Source organism: Dipodomys merriami, unplaced genomic scaffold (assembly GCF_024711535.1).
Source record: "Dipodomys merriami isolate MVZ:Mamm:240054 unplaced genomic scaffold, mDipMer1.0.p SCAF_12, whole genome shotgun sequence".
Lineage (NCBI taxonomy): Eukaryota > Metazoa > Chordata > Mammalia > Rodentia > Heteromyidae > Dipodomys > Dipodomys merriami.
In genome coordinates, this window is record NW_027202493.1 from 17,943,138 (window position 1) to 17,967,608 (window position 24,471).

At 36.2% G+C, this 24,471-nt stretch overlaps 1 protein-coding gene across 1 annotated transcript in view; it reads left to right on the plus strand.

Annotated features, from left to right (window-relative positions):
- Zdhhc2 (zinc finger DHHC-type palmitoyltransferase 2) overlaps window positions 1–24,471 on the plus strand; it is a 52,330-nt gene that overhangs the window by 18,057 nt on the left and 9,802 nt on the right. The window contains exons 2-8 of the mRNA XM_070016298.1: window positions 7,878–7,904; window positions 9,326–9,420; window positions 12,007–12,127; window positions 13,960–14,029; window positions 15,240–15,272; window positions 19,935–20,055; window positions 21,777–21,909. Of these exons, the coding sequence (XP_069872399.1) occupies window positions 7,878–7,904; window positions 9,326–9,420; window positions 12,007–12,127; window positions 13,960–14,029; window positions 15,240–15,272; window positions 19,935–20,055; window positions 21,777–21,909 (600 nt within the window). The remainder of the gene's footprint in view (window positions 1–7,877; window positions 7,905–9,325; window positions 9,421–12,006; window positions 12,128–13,959; window positions 14,030–15,239; window positions 15,273–19,934; window positions 20,056–21,776; window positions 21,910–24,471) is intronic.

Genomic DNA, 24,471 nt, shown 5'->3' on the forward strand with positions numbered 1-24,471 from the left:
ATTCTAATTTATTAACTTACAAAGTATGGTGTTTGGCCTTTCATACCTGGTATGAAAGTGCATAACTTCTTGGTGAAATATTTTCAAAATAAAACTCAATTATGACTCAAGGTGTGATGGTTTCTTTCTTAGATATGTCAGTTTGGTAGGCTAAGCTGTTTGTGTGGCCAAACACTTGTCTGGTTGTTAATGTGCAGTGTTTTATTTTGTTGTTATTGTGTTGTTTTGTGTTTTAGATATGGTTAACATTTAAATCAATAGACTTAAAACAGATTATTTTCCCTCATGTGAATGGGACTCACCCAATCACTTGAAGGCCTTCAATTTGAAATCTCCTAATAAAATTATTCTGTCCCTTTACTGCCTTTGAATTTGAACCCATCAACTCTTCCTTTACCCTCCAGCTGGTAGAATATTCTGCTAGTCCAATTCAGATTTTCTAGCCCCTATGGTTACGTGAGTCAGTTCCTTAAAATAAATACCTCTCCATACATGCATACATATCCCCCCCCCTCCATATGTATATATGGTCCTATTGATTCTGTTTCTCTGGAGAGCCCTGGCTAATAATCGGGCCTGAAAACTTTCTATAAAGGGCCATGTGCTAAGTCTCTTAGGCTTTCAGGCCATACCATCTCTGTCTCACTAGCCAACTCTGCCATCATAAACAGAACAAGCCATATAAGTAAATGGATGTGTAAATAAAATCTTATTTACACAAACAAAGTACTGGATATATTTTGACTGAGGACGATAGCTTACTGAGTCTTGGATTAAATTATTTCTTAATAGCTCAGGCAAAAGATAAAGGATATTTGCTTCGTTGGGTTACATCAAGTAGAAGTTTATCATCCCCTTCTGTATAATAATAATAATAACTATTATTATTATTTTGATTGGCAGTCTTTTCAAGTTTGGTTTTCAAGTTTTATTTTTATACAGGGATTTCTTTTTTTCTTTTTTCTTTTCTTTTTCCTCTTTTTTTGGCCAGTCTTGCGGCTTGAACTCAGGTCCTAGACAGTGCTCCTAAGCTTCTTTGTGCTCCAGGTTAGCACTCTACCACCTGAGTCACAACACCATTTCTGGCTTTTTCTGTTTATGTGGTACTGAGGAATCAAACCCAGGGATTCATGCATGCTAGGCAGGCACTCTACCACTAAGCCACATTCCCAGCCCTTTACAAGGATTTCTTAACAAAATAATCAGTGCTAGAACAAAAGCTATCCTAGAATGACAATTGGCAATTCAACCTTTTCTCAGTCTCATCTGTTTCTTAAAGGGGAGAGGAAGGAGGGGAGGTAGAAAGGGCAGTTAGAAAATAGAACAAACTCTAGCCTTTCGGTGTCTATGATGACTTCGGATTGCAAGATGCATTTCCTGAAAACTCTAATTTTGCTCCTGGCACACGAGAGCATCCCGATGACTGTGGTAACTATTTACCATCTCCATGTCCTTTCTTCTTGCACAGCATCTGTGCCAAGAAAGCACTGCAGTTCCTTACCACAGTTATTCCGGGAAGAAAACATTTAAGTTTCTAGAAGTGTATTGGAAGGTTAACAAAATATTATTATTGAAGGCTATGAATCAAGAAGAAATTAATATTATCCAAGATAAAATTAAATGAATGTTGAAAATAACAATTTGACCCACAGAGCTCTATTGTGTGTCTGGATGGTCGCCAGATGTGTGAGCAGTAACATTCTAGTGTAATAATCAACAGCAATGCTGTCATTCCCAATGAGTAAATCACATCCAGGTCACATCCAGATCATCACATTCTTTGGGGGCAGAATATAAGATTTAGGCTTTTGGGAAAAGGAATAAAAGCGTAATTGTTTCTGTTCGTTAAGTTAAACAATGTCACATGTGAAATAGGTCTCACTGTTAGGAGGCGTTTACATAAGGGCTGTTACATCATTTCACTGCTCTGTTGAGTTCTACCTTGTTTATTTGCACTAAACACATTTCTGGGATGACACATTAGTTTTTAAAAGGCAATTTACTTACAAAGTGTAGCTAGCTATTTTTCACTTGTATCGTCTTACATTAAAAAATTTCCTTTAGTTCTTTCCAAAAAGCCTATGTGAACCAGGCACTGATGGCTCCTGCCTGTACTCCTAGCTACAGAACAGGCTGAGATATGAGAACTGCGGTTCAAAGCCAGCCCGGGCAGGAAAGTCCGTGAGACTTTTATTCCAACTAACCACCAGAAAACCAGAAGTGGCACTGTGGCTCAAAGTCATAGAGGACTAACGTTGAACAAGAATGAGCTCAGCGACAGTGCCCAGGCCCTGAGTTCAAGCCCTACAACCAACAGGAAAAATAAAAAGCCTATGGGAAAAAAAGCACCCATAAAATTTAAGTCTACATTTATATTTGTATTTATAAATATGCATTTTATTTATATATTTACATTTGGAAAATTTAAATATATGTTTCTATTTATGGGACCTACCTGTACCAGGCACTGTGTTAAGTACCTTCTATGTGTCACCTCTTAATTGTCCCATGGCCTGGATGATTGCTCTTAATATTTGGGCTCTTCTTAGGATGGCAGAGGTGTGGGAATGACAATCGGGGCAAACTAGCAAATGGCGGAGATGGAACTGGACTTTTCTGCCTGTCAGCAGCTTTTGCTCTTTCATATTGTGAAGCTTAGCAATACCCTCTTTCTCTTTTTGCAAAATGGAATTTGAGGAATTCTAAAACATTAAATATTACAGAAGAACCAAATTAAACAAAAAGAATGTGTGATGTAGAGTCAGTTTATATGCTCCTCATTGTGACTTGGAGCAAATAAAACTTTTCTTCTAATATAATAGAAATAGTTCTGTTCATTTATTTCCATAAGTGGGTTTAAAAAATGTCATGAAGTTGAGTAAAAATCATGAGCATAATAGACTGCTATAAACTGAAATTCTGTCTGTGAAGTATTATAAAATTACATAATAACTGGTTCAAACCTCAGAATTCACATTAAAACCCAGTAGTTATTTTTGGAAGATGGGCGATAAATATGTTCAGTATTGCTGTTTAATTCTTATGTTGAAGTCAGATGCTGATGGCTCACACCTGCAATCCTACCTAGCTACTCAGGAGGTTCACATCTGAGAATTACAGTTGAAAGCCAGCCTGGGCAGGAAAGTCTATGAGACTCTTATCTCCAGTATACTACCAAAAGGCCAGAAGTGGAGCTGGGGCTCAAGTGGTAGATAACTAGCCTTAAGCAAAAGAAGTTGAGAAAGAGCATCTAGATCTTGAGTTCGAGCTTCAGGACCAGCACAAATAAATAAATAAATAAACTCAATTCTTTTTTTTTTAATATTATTTTATTTTATTTGAGAACATACTGTACAGAGGGGCTACAATTACATGGGCAGGATAATGCATACATTTCTTACCAAGCATTGCAGCCTCCTCCTTTGTTTACCCTTCACCTCCCTTCCCAGCCTCCCCCCTCCCTCCACCCAATTATACCCCCCTCCCCCCCCCCCCGACATTGTAAAGCTGAATAAACTCAATTCTTATGTTGATACAAAGACTCAAAACCGAATCCATAATTTTCCACTTACTTTTTTAGCACACAGAAGTATCAGAAAAGTATTTGAGGCTAAAACTGCAGCCTTTTCCTAACATTCTGAACAAAAATATTTATACTTGGAAACTTAAGCTTGAAAACTGAAAATTTTACAACTCTGATACTAGGAATTTACAAGGAATTTACAAGGTTCCTTAGTAGCTTACTAACTAAAAATGATTGGGAGAATATTCTTTTTCTTAGTATCATAAAGCAAAATCTAGTTGGTTCTTATATCTCTTAATAGATCAATTTAAAAGTCTTGATATTATTTATCAATAGTTAAGTCAAAACATTTTTGCTAATATTTATTAAATCATTTGAAAATAGTTACATCTTTACTTGAAATATATATATAATATCTGAGATTAATAGGGATTTATATAAAAGGGTTAACAGTAGCCAAAAGATAAGTAAGCCAATAAGTGTGTCACAATTCACTCAGAGGAAACAAAAAATATCAAATTATAATTTTTAAATAATACTAACTTTCCCTGGTAATAAAGGAAATAAACCTCCAAATAATGTTTTGTTTATTTGTTTCGTTGTTGGGAATCAGAGCCATGTCTCTTACATGTTAGCCATGTAAACTATATCTCAAACCCTTTGGTATTGCAAGACTGTTGAGCTAGGTTCTTGGTGTATGGCTCACACTGGCCTTGAACTCTGGACCTTCTGCATGTACCTCCCAAGTGCTGGCATCTTATATGTGCACTAGTACATCTAGTTTTAAGACAATTATTTAAATTTTGACCTAAGATGTTAATCTAATTGAAAAAGATATATGTTTTTAAGAAATTTGATAAGATTATCATCTTGATGAGTGTAATTGAAAATGGCGTTTTGGCTTTCACATCTCATTATATAAATGTTACCATCTATATACAACTTGTTTAAGAAAAAAATACAGAGGCTCACCCCTGAAATCATAGCTACTCAGGAGGCTGAGATCTGAGGAGCAAAGTTTGAAATCAGCCTGGGCAAGAAAGTCTGTGAGACTCATACCTCCAATTAACCACCAAACAGCCATTAGTAGAGCGATAGTTCAACTGGTAGACCATCAGCCTTGAGTGAAAAAAAGCTAATGAAAAAAGCTAAGGCCCAGGCCTTAACTTCAAGCCCCAGCAATGGAACAAAAACAAGCAAATAGATAAATAACATTGTAGATTTTGAAGTACACTTATGGAAAAAGAAGCTATGAATGGCAAAAGTAACTTTTGAAAAGATGTCTTTAAATGTATATCAGGCAAATAGCATAGTGCTCCAAAACACAAAAGAGTATCAGCTCTTACAAATTGTATTTTCCTTCCTAATTGTCATTTTGTTTAACTGTTTTCAGTTTTGACAGCTGGAGTTATGGATTCAAAAATATATTTAAAGTATCCACTTACCTGGGATGGCCATTAGTGATCAATTATGTATAAATGCACAGATGCAGTCAAATTGCTTTTCTTTTTCTTTAGGTTAGCTCCACTGAAGGATAGTCTTTTGTAGCCAATGAAGAGTTGAATGTGTGATGGGAAAGAAGGCATTACCTAGAAAGAAATGTCCAGGCATGGTGGTAGAGAGAGAGATAGAGAAAGGAGCTGGTTTTCAGTCTTTTCTGTGCTCTCAGATCAACTACTGCAGAGATCCTGTGAGAAGTAAACTCTAGTTGGGTGAGGTTGACTCAAGCCTGTGATCCTAGCTCCTTGGGATTTTGGGGTTTGGGAATAGTCCAAGTGGAAGAGGGCAGGGAACAAGATAAAACTTCTTGAGGCTCCATCTCAACCAGTGTCTGGGCATGGTTGGTCATACTTGTCATCCCCAGCGATGTGAAAGCTCAGTAGGAACTTGTAAAAACGTAACGGGGAGGGAGGGGGAAACCTGGGAGAAAGGTTCTTTGCTCCCAAAGAAATGTACTTGTTACCTGATTTATATCATTGTAACCCCTCAGCACATCACGTTTACAATAAAATGTGGCTGAAAAAGAAAGGAAAAGATAAAACAACAACAACAAAGACTGGATGTGTTCTAGAGCATCTGCCTACCAAGGGCAAGATCCCGAGTATAGTCCTCAGTACTGATAGTGATTTCTTTGTTGCTTTGTATGTCCCTCCCCCACGGTATGATCTCTTTTTCACTGTATTTATGTTGGTATAATTTGGGGAGGGGAAGAGAAAAACAACTTGTTTAAATAGGGATACAGGTGGACCCATTGCAACAATGAGATGTACAAGACGTTATGTCGAAAAACGAACTTTACCACTTTGGGGGGATGTTGGGAAGTATAGTCGTGGAAACGGGAGCGCAAGGATGATAGGGGAAAAACAAAGGAGGAGGCAACCATGCTTGATAAGAAATGGACTCATCACCTTGCTCATGTAACTGTAACCCCTCTGTACGGTATTTTCACAATAAAAAACTTATTTAAAAAAAAAAAAGAAAGTAAGAAAAGAAGAAAGGAAACTGACTAGCTTCTGATCTACAAGAAAACTTGTAAGACAGGCCATGGGTAAGTTAAAGGGTATTGAGAACCTAGATAACCTTCAATGAACATTTTTGATCTCCAGAATGGACCAGGCAGGCACCAGGATGATGGTCAGTGGCCATGATCCAGATGATGATGGCTCATTGGGTAAATTTGCTTATAAATCTGAGGCTACTCAGAGTTCACTTCCTCAAAGAATCTCTAAGTGGTTGGTAGAAGATCTGGAAATGACAGTATTTGGGCTAACACTTTTTAGGGGACACATAGTGTTATACATGTGAAGATCTAGTATTTACATTTTATTTATTGCTACAGATTTGAATCCTAGATATCCTGGATAAAGGCCACAAAGAGACAAATTACCACATTGTTATATGAATGAAATTTCTTATCCTTAGACCAATCTAGTAATGGTGTGGGCTGCTTTCCAAAGCTGTGGACTTCAGCTCAGTCTAGAAATGATTACATTGATATTCAATAGTGTGCTGAGAAGGCTCTGGTAATCCTAAAAATCTCTCACATCACCCTATGATTCCAGAGCTTCTCAAGACTAACACTTTATTCTAGGACTAAGGGAGCATTCTGTACTTCCTTTAAATGTTGAGTAAATAAACAAAACAATAATCAATACGCAAAGGAAGCCAAGTTTCCCTTTCAGCACAACTGAAAAAGGCTAAAAAAAAATTCCTTATTATAAACACAGGAAGGAAAAAATAGATAGCAAGACAAATAGGCAATACGAAATGTAAGAGAATGACCTAGATTACTAAATGCAATTTCTTGTCTCAGCTTGTTTCAAATCTTGTAGCCCTGGTCCTAAGCCAACTATAGTTGTGTTTTCTCCACTACTAGAAATAAAAAGGCAGGGGAATATTTAAGGTAAACAGAGTTAAGTTTATTTGAAAGTGAGAGGAAAATCATGAAAGAAAGTAGAGAGAGCCTCTAGTCATCTGCAGAGACCCCACAAGAAATCCCAGAGTCCCGTTGGAGGGTGTTTTATAATAGTGGGTGTCTCCTCCCATATCTCCTCCCCTTGACTTTGTGCTGATTGCTTGTTAGCTGGTGCACACAGAGCCCTAGCTCTTTCCATTGGTTGATTCAGGCATCGGGGCATTATAGGAAGAAAAAGCATGTGGGCAGGGACTCACAACCTTCTAGGAAGAAGCGTTTGACAGGAGCCAGAGCCATTATGGGAACAAGAAGCACTGTGGTGGGACACATGCTGTCTGCTGTGTTGTCTGTCACTTTTTATTTCTAACTGTCTCACAGTTCCCCATTCTCTCTCATTTTGAAATAATCCCCATAGCTCCTGAAACACAACACAGTTCCAGATTCTGCCTGGAACTCTCATTGTATAGCAGGGGTCAATTTGAGCCATTGAGCATAAGGCTTTTACTCTTAGAAATCTGGAGACCAATGGACAGTGTACACAGCATTTTGTTCTTTATGGAGTGCTCACCAAGTGGTTGCCTATAAAGAGCAGTAAATATCTTTGAAAAGGTAATGGTCACTCCTTTTTATCTGGACCTTAGAGTCAAGAAAACACAAACAAAAAACAAACACTAAGCCAGTGGCTAGTGGACTGAGATCTGGAAGGTGTATGTTTGAAGAGCACTGCTTCGCCAGGGCCTTGGCTAGGGCTTGCAGCTGGGCTTTCTGGTCCACTGGCCCTCCACACAGAGCCTGCCCCTCCTCTCACTAAAGTAGATCAAATATTTAAAGAATGTTAGTTGGAAGAGAAGCCAAGTTGCTAACCTATTTAATGTCTCTGTGAGCCTCTGTTTATCATAGCGTCCTATAACCTCTTCCTTTTTCTTTCTATTTCTATAGTGTCTATGGAAAACATTGGTGAACAAGGTAAATTATTTTGTTTATTGTTGTGGTATAATAGTTTAAAATAGTTTGAAGAAACCAACGATCCATTTCGAAATGGTTGGAATTAAGAAACGACTCTTTTGGAAAATAAGAGAGTTAATAACATCTCATTTCTTTGAACCCCTAAAACTGAGTGCTGTCACTTGCAACAAGAATTCAACTCACCAAGTGGCTGTATTTATTAAGAGATTTTTGTAGCTGTGAAATAACAGGAATTTCATCTATCTCTACCCCAACTTGGGATACTACCCAACAAATGAATTATCTACATAATTTATGAGACCTGCCATTGGGCTCTAATAGTCTCATGATGATTTAGGTGCTTTAGTAAATAATTCAGATTTTTAATGATTCTATAAATATAAATAACATTCTCTAGAAAAGTTAAAAATTTCTATTAAGGTTTTTAAAAATCAAACTACTGTCTGCTAAAACTGCCTGTTTCACTCAGCTATGCCCTGCAGAGCTGAATTGAATATTAAAGTATTCAGAATGAATGAATACTGTATGAAAAATTAATAATTTAGATTTGTTAGTAAGTCAAAGCTTTAAAACACCACATGAAGTGTGCTTCTCTACATTTTCTTAAGAGAAGTATGCAGAATGCTTCCCTCCACAGTTGTCCAAGGTGATAAATAAAGCAATTGAACTCCCAGTGGAGGAAATCTCTCCCTGTCCAGATGGTCACTGTTTAAATATGTTGACATTACATTTGGTGCCACCCCAGTATCTATGGGAGCCAAGCAAATAAGCAAACAGCTTTTCACATAGGAGCTGCTTTTGCTGCTTTCATCAGTAAGGCCAAGGTATTAGAGCCTGAAAGTTGTAACATTTGTTTAATGCTGCATTTTCTCTTCAAAATTGAAGGTATAGGGCGGGGATGTGGCTTAGTGCTAGAGTGCTTGCCTAGCAAGCATGAAGCCCTGGGTTTGATTTCTCAGTCTTCATAAACAGAAGAAGCCAGGAGTGGTGCTGTGGCTCAAGTGGTAGAGTGCTAGCCTTGAGCAAAATAAGTTCAGGGGCAGAGCCTAGGCCCTGAGTTCAAGCCCCAGGACTGGAAAAAAAATAAAAATATTGCAGGCATAATTTTTTATTTTGATAATTCAGTAATTGTCCCTGTTAGGCTGTTCTACCAAAAGATGGGCATTTTTCTAGAGATGGAAGGGTTCTGTTATGGGTGAAGATCTACTTATGTGTTTAGAAATTAAATAAAAAAATAAAACTCTCAGCTTTATGTTTATTATGTTCAAAGAGTTGTGCTTCTTCTATGATGTAAGTGAGCTGTTATAATTAATTATAGTAGACAATCTGGATCAGTTTTAGAGCAAGCAGCTCTTTTGTGAATGCCACAAATTTTGAGTATGTATTTGCATATTATAATGATATTTTTTTTCTCATTTTAGTTGTGTGTTTAATGGCTTATCATCTACTTTTTGCAATGTTTATCTGGTCATACTGGAAAACTATCTTTACATTACCGATGAATCCTTCAAAAGAAGTAAGTTAAAAATTAACAAAGCTATTGTAATGGTAGAAATCAATAATAATGATGTGTGAAGAAATACACTTTGTTCTTTTTACAAGTTATGCAAGCTTATTGAGTACAGTGAATTCTTTTTGGATAAATATTGTGTGTTAGTAAATTCTTGAATTTTTACTTATACATATATTTTACCAGATGGTTATTGCATTTCTAAAATAAATATAAATATATGTTGCATTAAATATATAAATGTATATCCAATATATTTTCCAATATATTAAATCTGTTTAATATTCCAGTAGGAATATATAACAATACCTACAGGGAACAGTAGGTATTGGCGGTGGGGGGGTGGAGAGAGGGGGAGGGGAGGGGCAACAAACAATCTCTGATACCAAAAATTTTAAGTGGAAAGATGACTAAATTAAGTCTCCTTTGAATACATCATTCTGAGTCTTTCATCTGGTTAAGTGTTTTTGGAGCAAGGGGCATGTATCTTAAACATTGTTGTACCATTGGTACTTAGTCTATTCTTCAAACATTTTAATTCTTAAAACATTACCAAAGTGACCCTAACTTCATGCATGTGCCACCAAATGTTTCTAAACAGGCTACTCAGTATGTATGTACTTGGGGGTGTTTTGTTTTTGTTTTTCAAAACAGTTTATAGCAATTTACTTTTGATTTTAAAGTCATCTACGTACACGATACCCGGCCTAAAACTTTTTTTTTGTTTGTTTTTTTAGCAAGAGAGAATATCTGGTGTCTCCTTGATAACAGTAGTTTGATTGCTTTTCCGGCCCGGAGATCAGGCTACAAGGCTTTCACACTCTCCTTAACAGCCACACACATTCATTTACGTATCCCAACTATCAAAGTAGTGTGGAAACACATATAAACTTCATTTGTTTTTAGCTGATGATTTCAGGGAGCAAACTTGAGAAGAGCAATTGCTCAAAAGCATACCTTAAGCCTCTAAATATAGTCTTCGTTTTTTGTGTTCATTTGGGAAAAAAAAAGCTGAAGTATTCTGAAGTTAAGAAGAAGTAAGTGCAGGGGGAGGATGGGAAGGGATGTGAAGGGGAAACAAAGGAGGAGGCTACAATGCTTGATAAGAAATGTAATCATTATCTTACCCATGTAATTGTAACCCCTCTGTACAGTATTTTCACAATAAAAAATAAAGAAAGAAAGAAAGAAAGAAAGAAGTAAGTGAATGATGTGAAATTATAAGAAAGGGAATGTTAACTTAGGGAAGAATTTTGTCAATTACCTTAGAAACTCATAAGCAACCTAACATATCTAGTGGTTTCATGCTAGTAAATGTGATACATTTACTTTGAATTATTCATAGTATATTGGTTTTGGACAACAGTTACTTTTATTTCCATTTACCTAAAGTAAAGGGTATGAAATTTTATGACAAGATTTATTCAATGATTATGCAAGTATGAATATTATAGTTAATTTAAAGTTACATTTGAAAGCTGGAGATTTATTAACAGCTGTCAATCATATAAATACAGATTTTTAAATTTATTCTCTAAGAGTAACGATTTAGGCTAAGATATGTCCTAATTTTCATTAAATTGTTTTTTTTTTGTTTAATTGACATACTTAGGTACATTTTTGGGTCAGTATTGGGGTTTGAACTCTTACATTTATAGGAGGGTACATACTCTACCACCCCTCCAGATAAGTCAATTTAAAAAATATTTTAAAGAATTCTAAAATATTCATACATGCAAAAGTATATGAAATGTACAACTTCAAGAATAATAAAATGAAAACAGCTAAATAATTACTTTGCCAGTATGTAAAATATTTCTATCTCTCTGTGTACTTCATAGTGTATTTCCTTGTATTCTTCAAGAAGTAATAAGTATTCTGCACTTTATGTTAATTGTTCCCCTTTTTTTTTCTTTTTCTTTTTTTTTTTTTTGGTCAGTCATGGGGCTTGAACTCTGGGTCTGGGTGCCATCCCTCAGCTCTTCAGTTCAAGGCTAGCGCTCTACCACTTGAGCCACAGCACCACTTATGGCTTTTTCTGCTTATGTGGTGCTGAGGAATTGAACCCCGGGCCTCATGCATGTGAGGCAAGCACTCTACCACTGAGCCACCTTCCCTGCCCTTCATAAAATGAATAATTTGTTTTTGTTGAGCTCTAGAAGTTTATGTTATTGTTAACTTAAAACTTAGATGAGAAAATATAGCTGAATGATGTTTCTACTGTTATTCCTAACACATTCATCTATCGAGTTATATATATTAAGTAGGCCATTTTATTCTTTTGTATAATTAATATTTGGATGGAGCTTTACAGTCATAAGTACTTATTTCATAAAACTTTTTATACATTCTATTCCTTTTAAGTTTTACAAACACTGGAGAAATATATATGGTTATTATTATTATCTTCTTTTTATGGATGCATAACATAATAGTGATCTGTGAGGTTTAATCAACTTGTCCGTATTTGAAACTCTGGATATACCATACACCACTATTAATAATTTATAAGTGACTTGGAGTACACTAGAGAAGACCAATATGTTACCACTCCTATGACAATACTGATTAAAATTAAAATTTATTCCACAGTTCCATCTCTCCTATGCAGAGAAAGAACTATTGGAGAGAGAGCCAAGGGGAGAAGCTCATCAGGAAGTTCTTAGGCGAGCTGCCAGAGACCTTCCCATCTATACCAGGACCATGTCTGGAGGTAAAAGCATCCACAGTGAGGCTTCAGTACAGTAGCCAAGTTGATGTGCTGTTGTGACTCTTAGGAAGCATATTCATAACTTGCTCTGTCACTCAGTTGTGATTTGTTGGACTGCTTTAGATCTTTCTTCTGCAATATGTAAAACAGAACAGAAGCACCAATAACCCTGGCACAGAGATCTCTCCTAAATCAGAACTGACTTTAGATCTATTCCTCCTACGTAACTGTGACTCAGCCACAATGAAAGAATGGCTGAACTCGTGATATATAGTGCAATTCAGTCTTAAAGCTTTAATGATAGACTTTGCTGTTTAGATTTAAGGGAGCGATATCTATAATCATGGAAAGCTGATATATATATATATATATATATATATATATATATACACTTTATCATAAACTTCAAACAGTAGTTATGTAAAATAATTTAGATATGTATTCATCTTTGAAATTTAAACTATTTTTTAAACAAATACAACTGAAATAGTGAATCTCTTACTTGGAAGTGGGGTATGGTGATAATATACTTATAATCCTTGCCTTTAGGAAGTAGTTATGGGGGATCCACATTTCAAGGCCAGCCTGGACTACAGAGGGTGTTCCAGGTCAGAAAAAACAACAAACAGAAAAAGAATCCATTACTTGGAAGCTTAGCATGGTGCTGCATACCTGTAATCTCCCCTTCTGCACATAGCTAGAACTAGGAGGACCCACAGTTTAAAGCTGGCTTAACTTTGAATTGTACTTTTAAGGTAATTTAAAACCTAAATAATTATCATAAAAATCACACACACACACACACACACACACACACACACACACACACACACACACACACACACACACACACACACACACACACACACACACACACACACACACACACACACACACACACACCTATTTTCTGTGTTTTAAAGCTGTGCTGCCCATTGTGGTACCTATCCATTAGCCCATCTGGCTACTGATCATTGATAATATAGGTAGTCCACATTTGAGATGTGTCTTAAATGTAAGATACATGACCAATTTCAAAGATTTAACATGAGAAAAAGAATGTAAAATCCCTAATGTTCTAATATTATTTATATTATTTCTCCCTTATTTTAGAATCATAATGTAATCTTAAGTCTCTCACATAAATTTTTAGCTTGTTTACTTTCACTGTTTGTCAGTGATCAAATGTATCCTGTGTGCTGCTTGTGTGATAACAGTATCTCCATTAGTCAACCCATTTGGGGCTACATATGCTACATACTGTAGAAGAAAAGGCAAAGGCTTCAGCTGCAAGACTGACATTCTCGGAAGAACTCCCTCCTTTATTCACTTCTACTTGTGTATGTTGCCCCATGGAGATAGGAGATCTTTCCCAATGTAGCTTCTGAGAGAATCTATTGGAAATTTCTGAAATCTGTTTCTGCAGTTGTGTTGTATCCTCACCTCATTGTACACAGGTTATAATTTAGCCAAAGAGGACTACCTACTTCAACAGAAATGGACCTATCTGAACCCTGTAAACCTTACTGTAACTGGTAATGGAAAACATCTTGGGAAATTCTTCTCAAGAGAATCCTTAGTTTTGAGTAAAACTCTCCAGAAAACTCAAATTGTAGGCAAGTCTTCCTGAGTTTTATTTGTGTGTGTGTGTGTGTGTGTGTGTGTGTGTGTGTGTGTGTGTGCATTTAGACAGAATTGAGTGTGGAAAGTCTTTTTATCCAAATTTAAAAGCAGTAAGCTTTTTTAGAACTTAATTCTGAAGAAATGATAAAAAAATCACTATTTGCATATTCCATTCTGCATAAAACTGAACTAAGGGGAGCTTTTGTTCCTAGCAATCCGCTATTGTGACAGATGCCAACTTATAAAACCAGATCGCTGCCACCACTGCTCCGTCTGTGATAAGTAAGGAAACCTTTTATTTCTAAAATGTTTACATGCTGGTGATCATTACATATAGTATTTATGTTCTATTTTCCAGATTATCATCTCTGTTTCCTAAGTAAGAATTATAGGAATCATAACTAGAATAGTAACTTGCATTAATACCATTGTGGCTTATGGCCACAATCAATAGTCCCTATCCACTAGATTCATGGTGAAATGGAGCACATGATTTTGAGCAGTTCTGATATCGATAGTTCAATTAAAAACAAAACCAAAAACGTCTGTAGTTTCCTCCTTTATAAAGCAATTGATTTCCCAAAGTCAGATATTATAATACTTACTATACAATATAAGCAACATAACTTGGCTTAAGGACTGATATTAACAGGAAAACTGTATTCAGATTTTGTATTAAATCTATTGATATTTTATGCTTTCTTTAGCATGAGGAAATTGTATATTAATATATTAATAGAAAATGAGTTGAAAGATGGATGCTGGTGGCTCATGCCTATCTCCCTAGCTACTCAGAAGGCTGATGAGATCTGAGGATAAGGTTCTGAGCCAGCATCAGCAGACAAATGTGGAAGGCTGCTTTTTCCAAGTAACAAACAAAAAGCTGAAGTGGAGGTATAGTTCGAGTGTTAAAGTACCAGCAATGAGCGAAAAAAGCTGAGAATGTAAAACCCCAAGTCCAAGTCCTTAGCAGCACAAATAGAAAATGAAAAAGAGTTGGCTTGCATCTTAAATCATGTATAGTTTAAATTTAAAGTTCATAACTAGAGCCAGCTATAGTGTTTATCTATTTAATATTATTTATTTTGCTGGTCTCTACAGCTTGAACTCAGGGCCTACACACTGTCCCTGAGCTTCTTTTTGCTCAAGGCTATCACCTATTACTTGAGCTACAGATCCACTTCTGGCTTTTTTGGTAGTTTACTGGCGATAAGAGTCTCATGGACTTTCCTGCTCTGGCTGGCTTTGAACCACAATCGTCAGATCTCAGCCTTTTTAGTAGCTAGGATTACAGGCATGAGCCACAGGCTCTCAACTTACAGTGATTATCTTAGATGAGAACTTTCGCTATTTCTGAATATTGAGCTGAATAATGTTGCAATGTTTTACTTGCCACAAATGTTTAAATAAGAATTTATTCTTTTGTTGTGATAGCCTAATGGGATTAAAATTTTGTGTGGTGTTATATTTGGTGTTTTACCCTGATTTTTAGATGTATCTTGAAGATGGATCATCACTGCCCATGGTGAGTATACCTCTGTACTTGTTTCTTTTACAAATCATAGTAAGTTGAATTATTTCATTATTTACAATGTTTTCACAAATAAAATAGTGGTTTGGTTGAATGAGAAGACACTTCCTGATTTAGTTTCTAACATTTAATGAGTCGGATAGACCCTTTATTTAGGAGAATTTCCACGAAATAATGTTAGTACTACTATGTTAACCATATAAAGATTAATGGTATGTTTACAACAAAGGTTCTTCTCTGGTCGCACATACAGAGATTCTAAAATCCTATGCAGGAACTTTACGCAAAGATTTACAAATTGATTCTATAGTAAAACACCCCAGGAGATGTTTGTAATAGAGGAATAGATTACCTAAAGCTTTAACAAAATAGCAAATACACAGCGAGGGTTAAGTAAGGGTTTCTCACATGTAGGGTTGCATGCAAGTGCACACGAATGCACTAACCAAAGTGTGGTATGTGCTGGGGGGGGGGGGTGGACAGTTTCAATGGTGAAATTCCTTAGAAAATCTATCTTACACTCTGAAAGTGGCCCTTGAAAGGGGTGAGGAGAGGTAAAAGGGAGGAGGGGAGACAGGTGAAGAGAGGAAACGGGGAAGGACACAGTCATAATATTCAACCAAGAAATGAGGGGAGTGGATGGGGAAAATGATGAAAATGGGTGACCTGGATCAAGGTGCAGTGTACTTATAAACTGATTCTGTTGAATGGTAGCTCCCGTGTACAACGACTTAAAGAAGATAAAAGTATAATTTAAAAAACAAGTAAGAGTTTCTACTTAGAATTCATTAATGTTTTCCAGTACATCTAAGTCATAAAATTAGATGGTTTAGTAAAGCAAAACTGGCTTTTTACAGATAATAATACATTTGTGGTTCTAATCTTCAGAAGTCAGAGCAGCGAACATGTTTCTCTATACCTACTATCCACCTTCTTCCCTGCCCAAGGGATCCAGTGATACTTGTGTCACTGGTACTGTGTCAGACTAAACATGCCTGGAAAAGGGAGGTGCTCCATCTTTTTTCAGTACTACACTGTATACTGAATCTCTCCCTTCTCCCCCCCCCTTGTGTACTGATACAGTGACTTGAACTGAGGGCCTCAAGCTACCGGTGCCTATGTCTCTTTCTCTTTTAATAAATCCTGAATATGTTCCCATATTAATACATGGAAAGTTATTCAGTGGTGGAGTGCTTGCCTACCATGCACAAGGGCCTTTTTTGTAGCTAGTATGCTAATGTAACTTATTAAAGGACTTTTAGAATAATACTAGACGGTTGGAGAGCCTTTTATATGGGTTTTGCATGTGGTTTTGAACTTTAGCATGTCAACCTTGAGCATTTGCAACATTAAACAGTGCATGTCCAGTTTTCAATGATTTTAGCATAACTGCATTGGCCAGTTGAGATTGCCCATCAGGATTCAAGGGACAGTCTCATTTTGATTATTTTAACTAGAAAGAGTTTCTGTAGTGTTTTCTTTACTAAATTTTTCTCAGAGTCAGGGTGGGGGTAGGGGGGAGGCTGGGAAGGGAGGTGAAGGGTAAACAAAGGAGGAGGCTGCAATGCTTGGTAAGAAATGTATGCATTATCCTGCCAATGTAATTGTAACCCCTCTGTACAGTATCTTCTCAAATAAAATAAAATTAAATTAAAAAAAATTTATTAATTGCACTTATAGTTAGGCATGCTTGCTGAAGGGTTGTGATCACAAATCAAAATAAATAATTTGGCTGAGCACTTGTGGCTTATACCTGTAATCCCAGCTACTCAGGAGGCTGATATCTGAGGATTGTGCTTCAAGCTAGCCTGGGCAGAAAAGTCCATGAGGCTCTTATTTCCAATTAGCGACCAGAAAACAAGAAATTAAGTTGTAGCTCAAACTAGTAGGGTGCTAGCCTTAAGCAAAAGAGCTAAGAGACAATGCTCAAGCCCTGAGTTCAAGCCCCATGACTGACAAAAAAGAAATAATTTTAGCTTTAACTGATTGAGTTGAGGATTGTCTTCCAAAGACTTTACATATAATCTATTATTTTTATACTAATGACACAAAGAAGACATCATATGTTCTGTTTTGACATGGAGGAAAGCAGGCTCAGGAGAGCTGGAGAATATCTTAAAGTCACACAGCCAGCTTTGGGGATTGAAAGGCTATATTCTTTTTTTATGCTTTTATGGTAAAAATACTGTACAGAGGGGTTACAGTTACAGAGGTAATGAGTACATTTCCTATTGAACATTGTTACCTCCTCCTTTGTTTTTCCCCTACCATCCCTTCCCTCCCCACCTCCCAACTTCCCCACACACAAGTTGTAAAGATTGTTTTCAACAGTGTCTTGTACATCTCATTGTTACAATGGATCAACCTGTATCCTTATTTCAGCAGGGCACTGACATCAAATACAGTGAAAACAGGGATTATACTGTGGGGGAAGAACATACAAGAGAAACAAAAAAAAATCACATAGTACATTTTAAATATGTTAAAACAATAGCAAGAAAGAAAACCTGTGTCCCTATCTTGTGGTTCATTTCACTTTACATCATCTTATATGGTCATATGTACATAGCTTTTGACCATTTTCTGCTTGTCCTAGACTTATACTAGTTAATTGCAAATAAGGGAAATCATGGGACCTATGTTTCTTTGGGCCTGGCTTACTTCACTTAATATAATTTTTTCCGAGTCTGAAAGGCTGTATTCTTTTCAATATATACATTCAGATCTAGGAAGCAATCTCGCCAAAATAGAGCCAATGGCTGTGCTTTATAGTGTCCTAAATCACACACGAAGGACATGTACCCAACGTGTATTTTGTTTCTCCACAAAAAAATCATCCCTTTTCTAGGTGGAGGAAGCTCCATCTTGTCTAGTTGATTCTAGAAAACAGCAGGCAGTTAAAACGTCTTAACTAGAAACTTATGAAAATAGTGAGATATTACTCAAGATAACCACTATTCCTCCATTTCCTCTAGTAATGTCTCAAACACTTGGTTTTTACCAACTTTTTCCTGTTACCTGGCTGAGGTGGCAACTTATCCCCATGCTCTCTGAGTAGAAGTTAAAGTAAGATAAATTAACTATTATAAAAATCTCTGACTAAAATTATTCTCTTTCTGCAAATCTGTTCTTCATCACTTAATACAGAAGCGGCTGCTGTATTCCTGTAGGATGAACAGCATTTTGTCTTCTACTTGAAATTCTCTCTGTTAAGTCAGTTGTTGCCCACACCCACATCTCCCAGTCTGACAGTACCACATCCTTTTTCTACCCACACTTTCCTCTTGAAATCAGCATGCACAAGCAAAGGCAATACCCTGCATCTTTTTTGAGACAGATTACAATTAGATGAGGCTTGTATATCACTGTTAATATTTTTACTTCTTGCAATTTTTTTCTTTCCTGTGTCATAAAAAGCATTCTCAGCATTTGGTTTGCATTTCTGAGGGAACCTATAGAATGGCACAAATAACTTTCCATGTTATTTTTTTAACCTCTTTATGAGTTCTTTCCTATGTACAAGACTGTTACATTGACAACTTATTGAATTGAACTAATGAGCTCCTTTATATTTTTTGAAATAGAAAATGATTTTTTTTCATTTAAACATAGTTTTATTTTGAAAAATATTAGGAAGAAAATGTTTCCTTTCCTTGGGGGCAGTCCTAGAGATTATTTTACCAACATTAGAGTGGGAAGAAAACATTGAAGAAAGGGAACCCATATTCTAGGACATAGGGTTATTAAACCAGTTCTTCATGAGTTAATAGGTGACATATTACTCCTCTTGTCATATGCACACAAGTCTACCTAGTAGAGCCTTTGTCTTCTGAAAAGTAAAAGAAAATCCTTTGAGAGAATAACAAAAATGAACTGTATTTTTATTTATTGACATAGCAGTTGGAATTCTACCCTTTACTGCCCACCATATAATTTTAGAGTACAAGCTGAGGACTTATAAATTTCTAGATTTGGAATCTAGAATTAGATTTTGGAAACAATCTCAAATTACCTACTTTACAGGTAAGGAAAATGAAATTCTAATAGATTATGTTCCTTCTCAGGACTATACAGTCACCTTGTGTCAATTATGCATTTCGACTCTTATCTGTGTGGATCCTAGTCTGTTTCTTTTCTTTTCTGGGGAAACATTTTATAATTTATATATAAAATCTCAGGACAAAATCCTGTTTCTTTAACTTCCTAATTAGTGTGCTTTGACAGTCTAGTTAGCTCAGTGACAGCACACAAGAAGTATCTGAAGGACTTCATCCAATTAAGGAAACTTAAAAGATTTTAACTTATTTAATTACAATTGAACATAGAACGCAAACCATCAAGGAAGGATTTAGTAAATTCTTTGAATCTGGCTTGAGATTATTAGGTCTCTACAAGCTCTGTACTTTTAGGTATGAGGTTATTCGTATATTTCAATATGAAACATAGTTATACTAATCATGCTTGTTTAATGTAATATTAGATATCAAATACAGAAATTTCTTTTTAATGAAATAAATTTTTAGTATTTGCCTATGTAATAAAACTTTATGACTTGAAGTGCTAATAGTTTAAAAAATGCTGTCTTAAATCAGAGCATTTTTAATACTGAGGTTGACAATGTAAAACTCACAGAGACTGTTTCTGTTTTGTTGGCAGGGTGAACAATTGTGTTGGATTTTCAAATTATAAATTCTTCCTTCTTTTCTTGGCTTATTCTCTTCTGTACTGCCTTTTTATTGCTGCCACTGATTTACAGTATTTTATCAGATTTTGGACAGTAAGTCATTACTTTAGTAACATTTCTTTAGTTTACAAAAGTGTCTAACGTTGATTTTCAGGTACTGGCTTTCTCAAACAGAATTAATTTATATACAGTCAGTCCTCATTATTTGCAGGTTTTATGTTTGTTAATTCTCCTTCAGAAAATTTATTTGTAACCTCCAAGTCAATGCTTACAGAGCTTTTGCAATCATTTGATGCATATAGAGGGGCAACATGTCTGAGTGCTTTATCTGTATAGTCCTGGTGGTGGGAGAAGGAGGCAATATCTCTCTGTCTTCTTGTTCCAGCCCTCACACTATAAGCTTGTGTATGTCTCAGTCTCTTTGGTGCCATTGTTTTTGCTTTTTTGTGTGTGATTTTTGTGTTTAAAATAAACTTCAGACATATTGCTCAAGTACTGTCTAGGACTTCTAAACAAGACTGATGTGTCTTAGGAAGAATACATATGTATTAGATAAGCTCCCTTCAGAGGTGAGTTACAGTACTACTGCAGTTAGGTTCCATAGTAATGAATCAACACCCTATGAGTAAGGTACCTTGAAGCCCAAACCACATCAGACAAGGTTGTCACTGTTCATGATAACTTCATGGAACAGTACTTTTGTGAATAATGAGAACTGACTATGTAAGTGGAATTTGTTCAGTGTTTGAAAATAGAAGTGTTTTCCCTTCGTGTGTAAGATTGTTAAGGTCTTATGTCAGCAATGTCCTAGATTTTTATTAGGTATTCTTTGATTAGGTTTTAGGGTAACTCATTTGTTTTCTGCTTTACTTTTTTTTTGTAAATAAAGGCAACACAAATTTAGAAATAAACTATTTTATGACAGTTAAAAAGAAAGTATTTTAAATATCCAAAGATAGTTCTTATGAACACTAGTAAGAAGCATTGTCAGCATTGCTTTTTATTTTCATTGACTTATTCCTTATGATTGGAAGAATGTCTGAAGTGCTAGATCATTCACTTGAGGTTTGAACCACATTTAACAATTACATAGCTCAGCACTGGGAAGACACATCATGGCATCCTCAGAGCTTCAGTAAATGTGTTCAGCTCCCAGCTCTCCTTCCACAGCTAGTCCAACCCTCTCATCACTAAACAGTGAGGGGCAGGCTGGTTTTTTTGGTTTGTTTTCTGAGACAGCCTGTTCTAGCCCATGGATTTTGTGAGGTTTATTTTAGACATATTACTTGCTAATGTTGATTTTTTTTTTCTGTAATACAGCTAGTCTAAGTAGCTTGAAACATTATTGTGGATGTGTTGTATGTATTCTTTTTGTTGATGCTGTTGTTTGCTGTAACACAAAACACTGAAGTTCATTTTCTGACCCCATAATAAAACCATTTAAACATTTGTGAATCCTATATGTTAATTAAAAAAAACCTGGTAGTAAATTTAAAACTATACTTTATAGTATCATTTATCTCACTTCCTATTATAATTTGTGCGACCATACTTTTTCTATGATTTGATTATGCAAAAATAATAAAATATTCAAAATTTTACTATTTTCCACATATATTCTTATCCCAATAAATATTTAATGTAATAGAAATATGTTCATTTTTCTCCTAAAGTTTTACCATGATACCATGTATCTTTCTCTATATCTACATTTGAGAAATATTTTAAGCAAAAAAATCCTTTTACTGACTTATATATAAAAATAGGAGAATATTTCTTTGACAAAACATTTTATTTTCTTCCTTTCTTTATAGAATGGCCTACCTGATACCCAAGCCAAGTTCCATATTATGTTTTTATTCTTTGCTGCAGCTATGTTTTCTGTCAGCTTGTCTTCTCTGTTTGGTTATCATTGTTGGCTAGTCAGCAAAAATAAATCTACATTAGGTGAGTATCCAATTAATGTAGTTGATAGAATTTTTAAAGTATATGTAGAGAATAATTGAAAGTTGACATATGGTCAGATGTAACTTGTGCTGAAGTGGTAAAAAAAATATTCTTTCTTTCCTTTTTCAGAACTCTAGTATATTCAACTTTGAATTCAGGGCTTTGAATATTTCAAGCAGGTACTCTAGAAGCAGGTGTTTTTTGTTTTTTGTTTTCTGGGGTCCGGTTGTGGGGCTGAACTCTGGGCCTGGGCGCTGTCCCTCAGCTCTTCAGCTCAAGGCTAGCCCTCTACCACTTGAGCCACAGCGCCACTTCCGGCTTTTTTCTTTTTGCTTATGTGGTGCTGAGGAATCGAACCCAGGGCCTCATGTATGCAAGGCAAGCACTCTACCACTGAGCCACCTTCCCAGCCCGAGAAGCAGGTATTTTGAGGCAGGCCTCTAACCCTTTTTTGCTTATTTCTCCCTCCCTCCCTCCTTCCTTCCTTTCTCTTTCTTTGTTTCTTCCTTTCTTTCTCTTTCCTTCTTTCTTTCTTCTTCTTCCTTCTTTCCTTCCTTCCTTTCCTTTCCTTTCTTCCTTCCCTCCCTTTTTCTTTCTTCCTTCTTTCCTTCCTCACTGTCCCTCCTTTCTCTTTCCCTTCCTTCCTTCCTTGCTTCCTTCTTCCTTGCTTACTTGCTTCTTTCCTTCCTTGCTCTCATTCCCTCCCTCTCTCCCTTCTTTTGTTTCTTCATTTTTCTCTCTCCCTCCCTCCCTTCCTCCCTCCCTCCTTTCCTTCCTTTCCTTCCTTTCTTCCTTTCTTCCTTCCTTCCTTCCTTCCTTCCTTCCTTCCTTCCTTCCTTCCTTCCTTCCTTCCTTCCTTCCTTCCTTCCTTCCTTCCTTCCTTCTTTCCCCTCCTCTCTTTCTTCCCTCCTTCTTACCGTTTTCTTATTTTCTTCTTCCTCCTCCTTTCCCTCTAAGGTAGGAAGAATTGATTGTAGTCCATGGTTATAGAGGTTTCTGCCCATAGTCCCTTGGCTCCTGCTAAGTACAAGCCCATGCACTGTGAGACTGAACATGCAGACAGGAGCATGTGGTGGGAGAAGTGGTTTGCCTCATGGTGGGCAGGAGGCACCAAGACAGAGGAAAGTTCTAGAGACGTGATAAATGACTCAAAGGTCCCCAACGGATGTGTTTCTCTAGATCAGGGCCTCATCTCCTAATAGTGTATTCAGCTGTGACTAAACCCACTGATGAAGGTAGAGCTGTCACTGGCTAATCACCCTCGAGGCCCCACCACAGCGTCTGGTCTTAGTTATTTTCAGAGGGACTGGGCTGTCTTGGACCACAATTTTCCTATTTAAATTTCCCACTTGGTGGGAGGATGGCAACACACCACCATATCCAGAATTTTGTTGTTTGAACATAGGGTCTTTTAACCTTTTCTTCAGGTTTATCTTGATTCTAGATCCTTCTGCACTCTGCCTCTCCAGTAGCTAGGATGATAGGCATGAGATGCCATGCCCAATGGCAATGCAGATACTTATAAATCCTGGTGGTTGCTAAGGACATTACAAGCTGTTCAATGGCATTATTAAATGATTTATATTCTTTTTTTTCTTTCATGTTTGGAGCTTCAAACGCATGAGGCTTATGCCTTACCCATAAGGAATACAGGCAAGAGCCACCATCCTGTCTGACTTCATGTTTATTTTTAACATTTGGGTGAAATTTTATTGTATAAAATGCTATCAGAAAAAAATGTTAGTATAATCAAATATCTTATGAGCAAGCAACCTTATTTCCAGTTTTATTTTGACAATTACATTATACTTTCATGCAAAGCCAATGAATTTTGTCTTTAAAAGTTTTAACTACTAGAAACTTTGAAATTGAACTTGTTCAAAATATAATTTAAAAAGTTTTATAGAAAGCTCAACATCATAGAGTGACATGCTAAGGATCTCACAAATCACCATATTTTGCACACTGGCTAGTAAGAAGTTCATTTTGAAAATGATAGATAGAAATCATTATACTTTCATGTTTGTCCCTATTCTTAGGATAAAATCTTAGACTGCATATGACAATACTATTCAAGAAGAAAATATAGCACTGTAAAAGGAACATGAATGGTCTTGTTCTAGTCTCACTGCTGCTCATTTTTCTTTTCTGTGTGGCCTTGAACAAGTCCTAGAGCCTCTCTGGGCCTCAGTTTTCATTCTCAGAATGGGCATAACCAGATACAATAGATAATTCTGATTTGGATCCTTATGTGGACAGATTATCTCCAGAGTACACCTGTAGGATAGCTGGAAGTATTTTGTGCTTATGTGAGATTAAATTTCATTGATATTGAAAATGGAGTTTATTGACTTAGGTTATAGAATATATGTATAATATTCTTTCATTTTGATTTTTAAAACATATAAATTCAAATATATTTATTCTTCCAGCTATCTATCCATCTATTTATCAAAAGATGGAGAGGACAGAAATATTTCCTCAGTTGTATTCTCTAATTTTCTCTACTGTACATGTCCCATAACTCACACCTTACAATATTTAAGAGTAGACTCCCTGTGT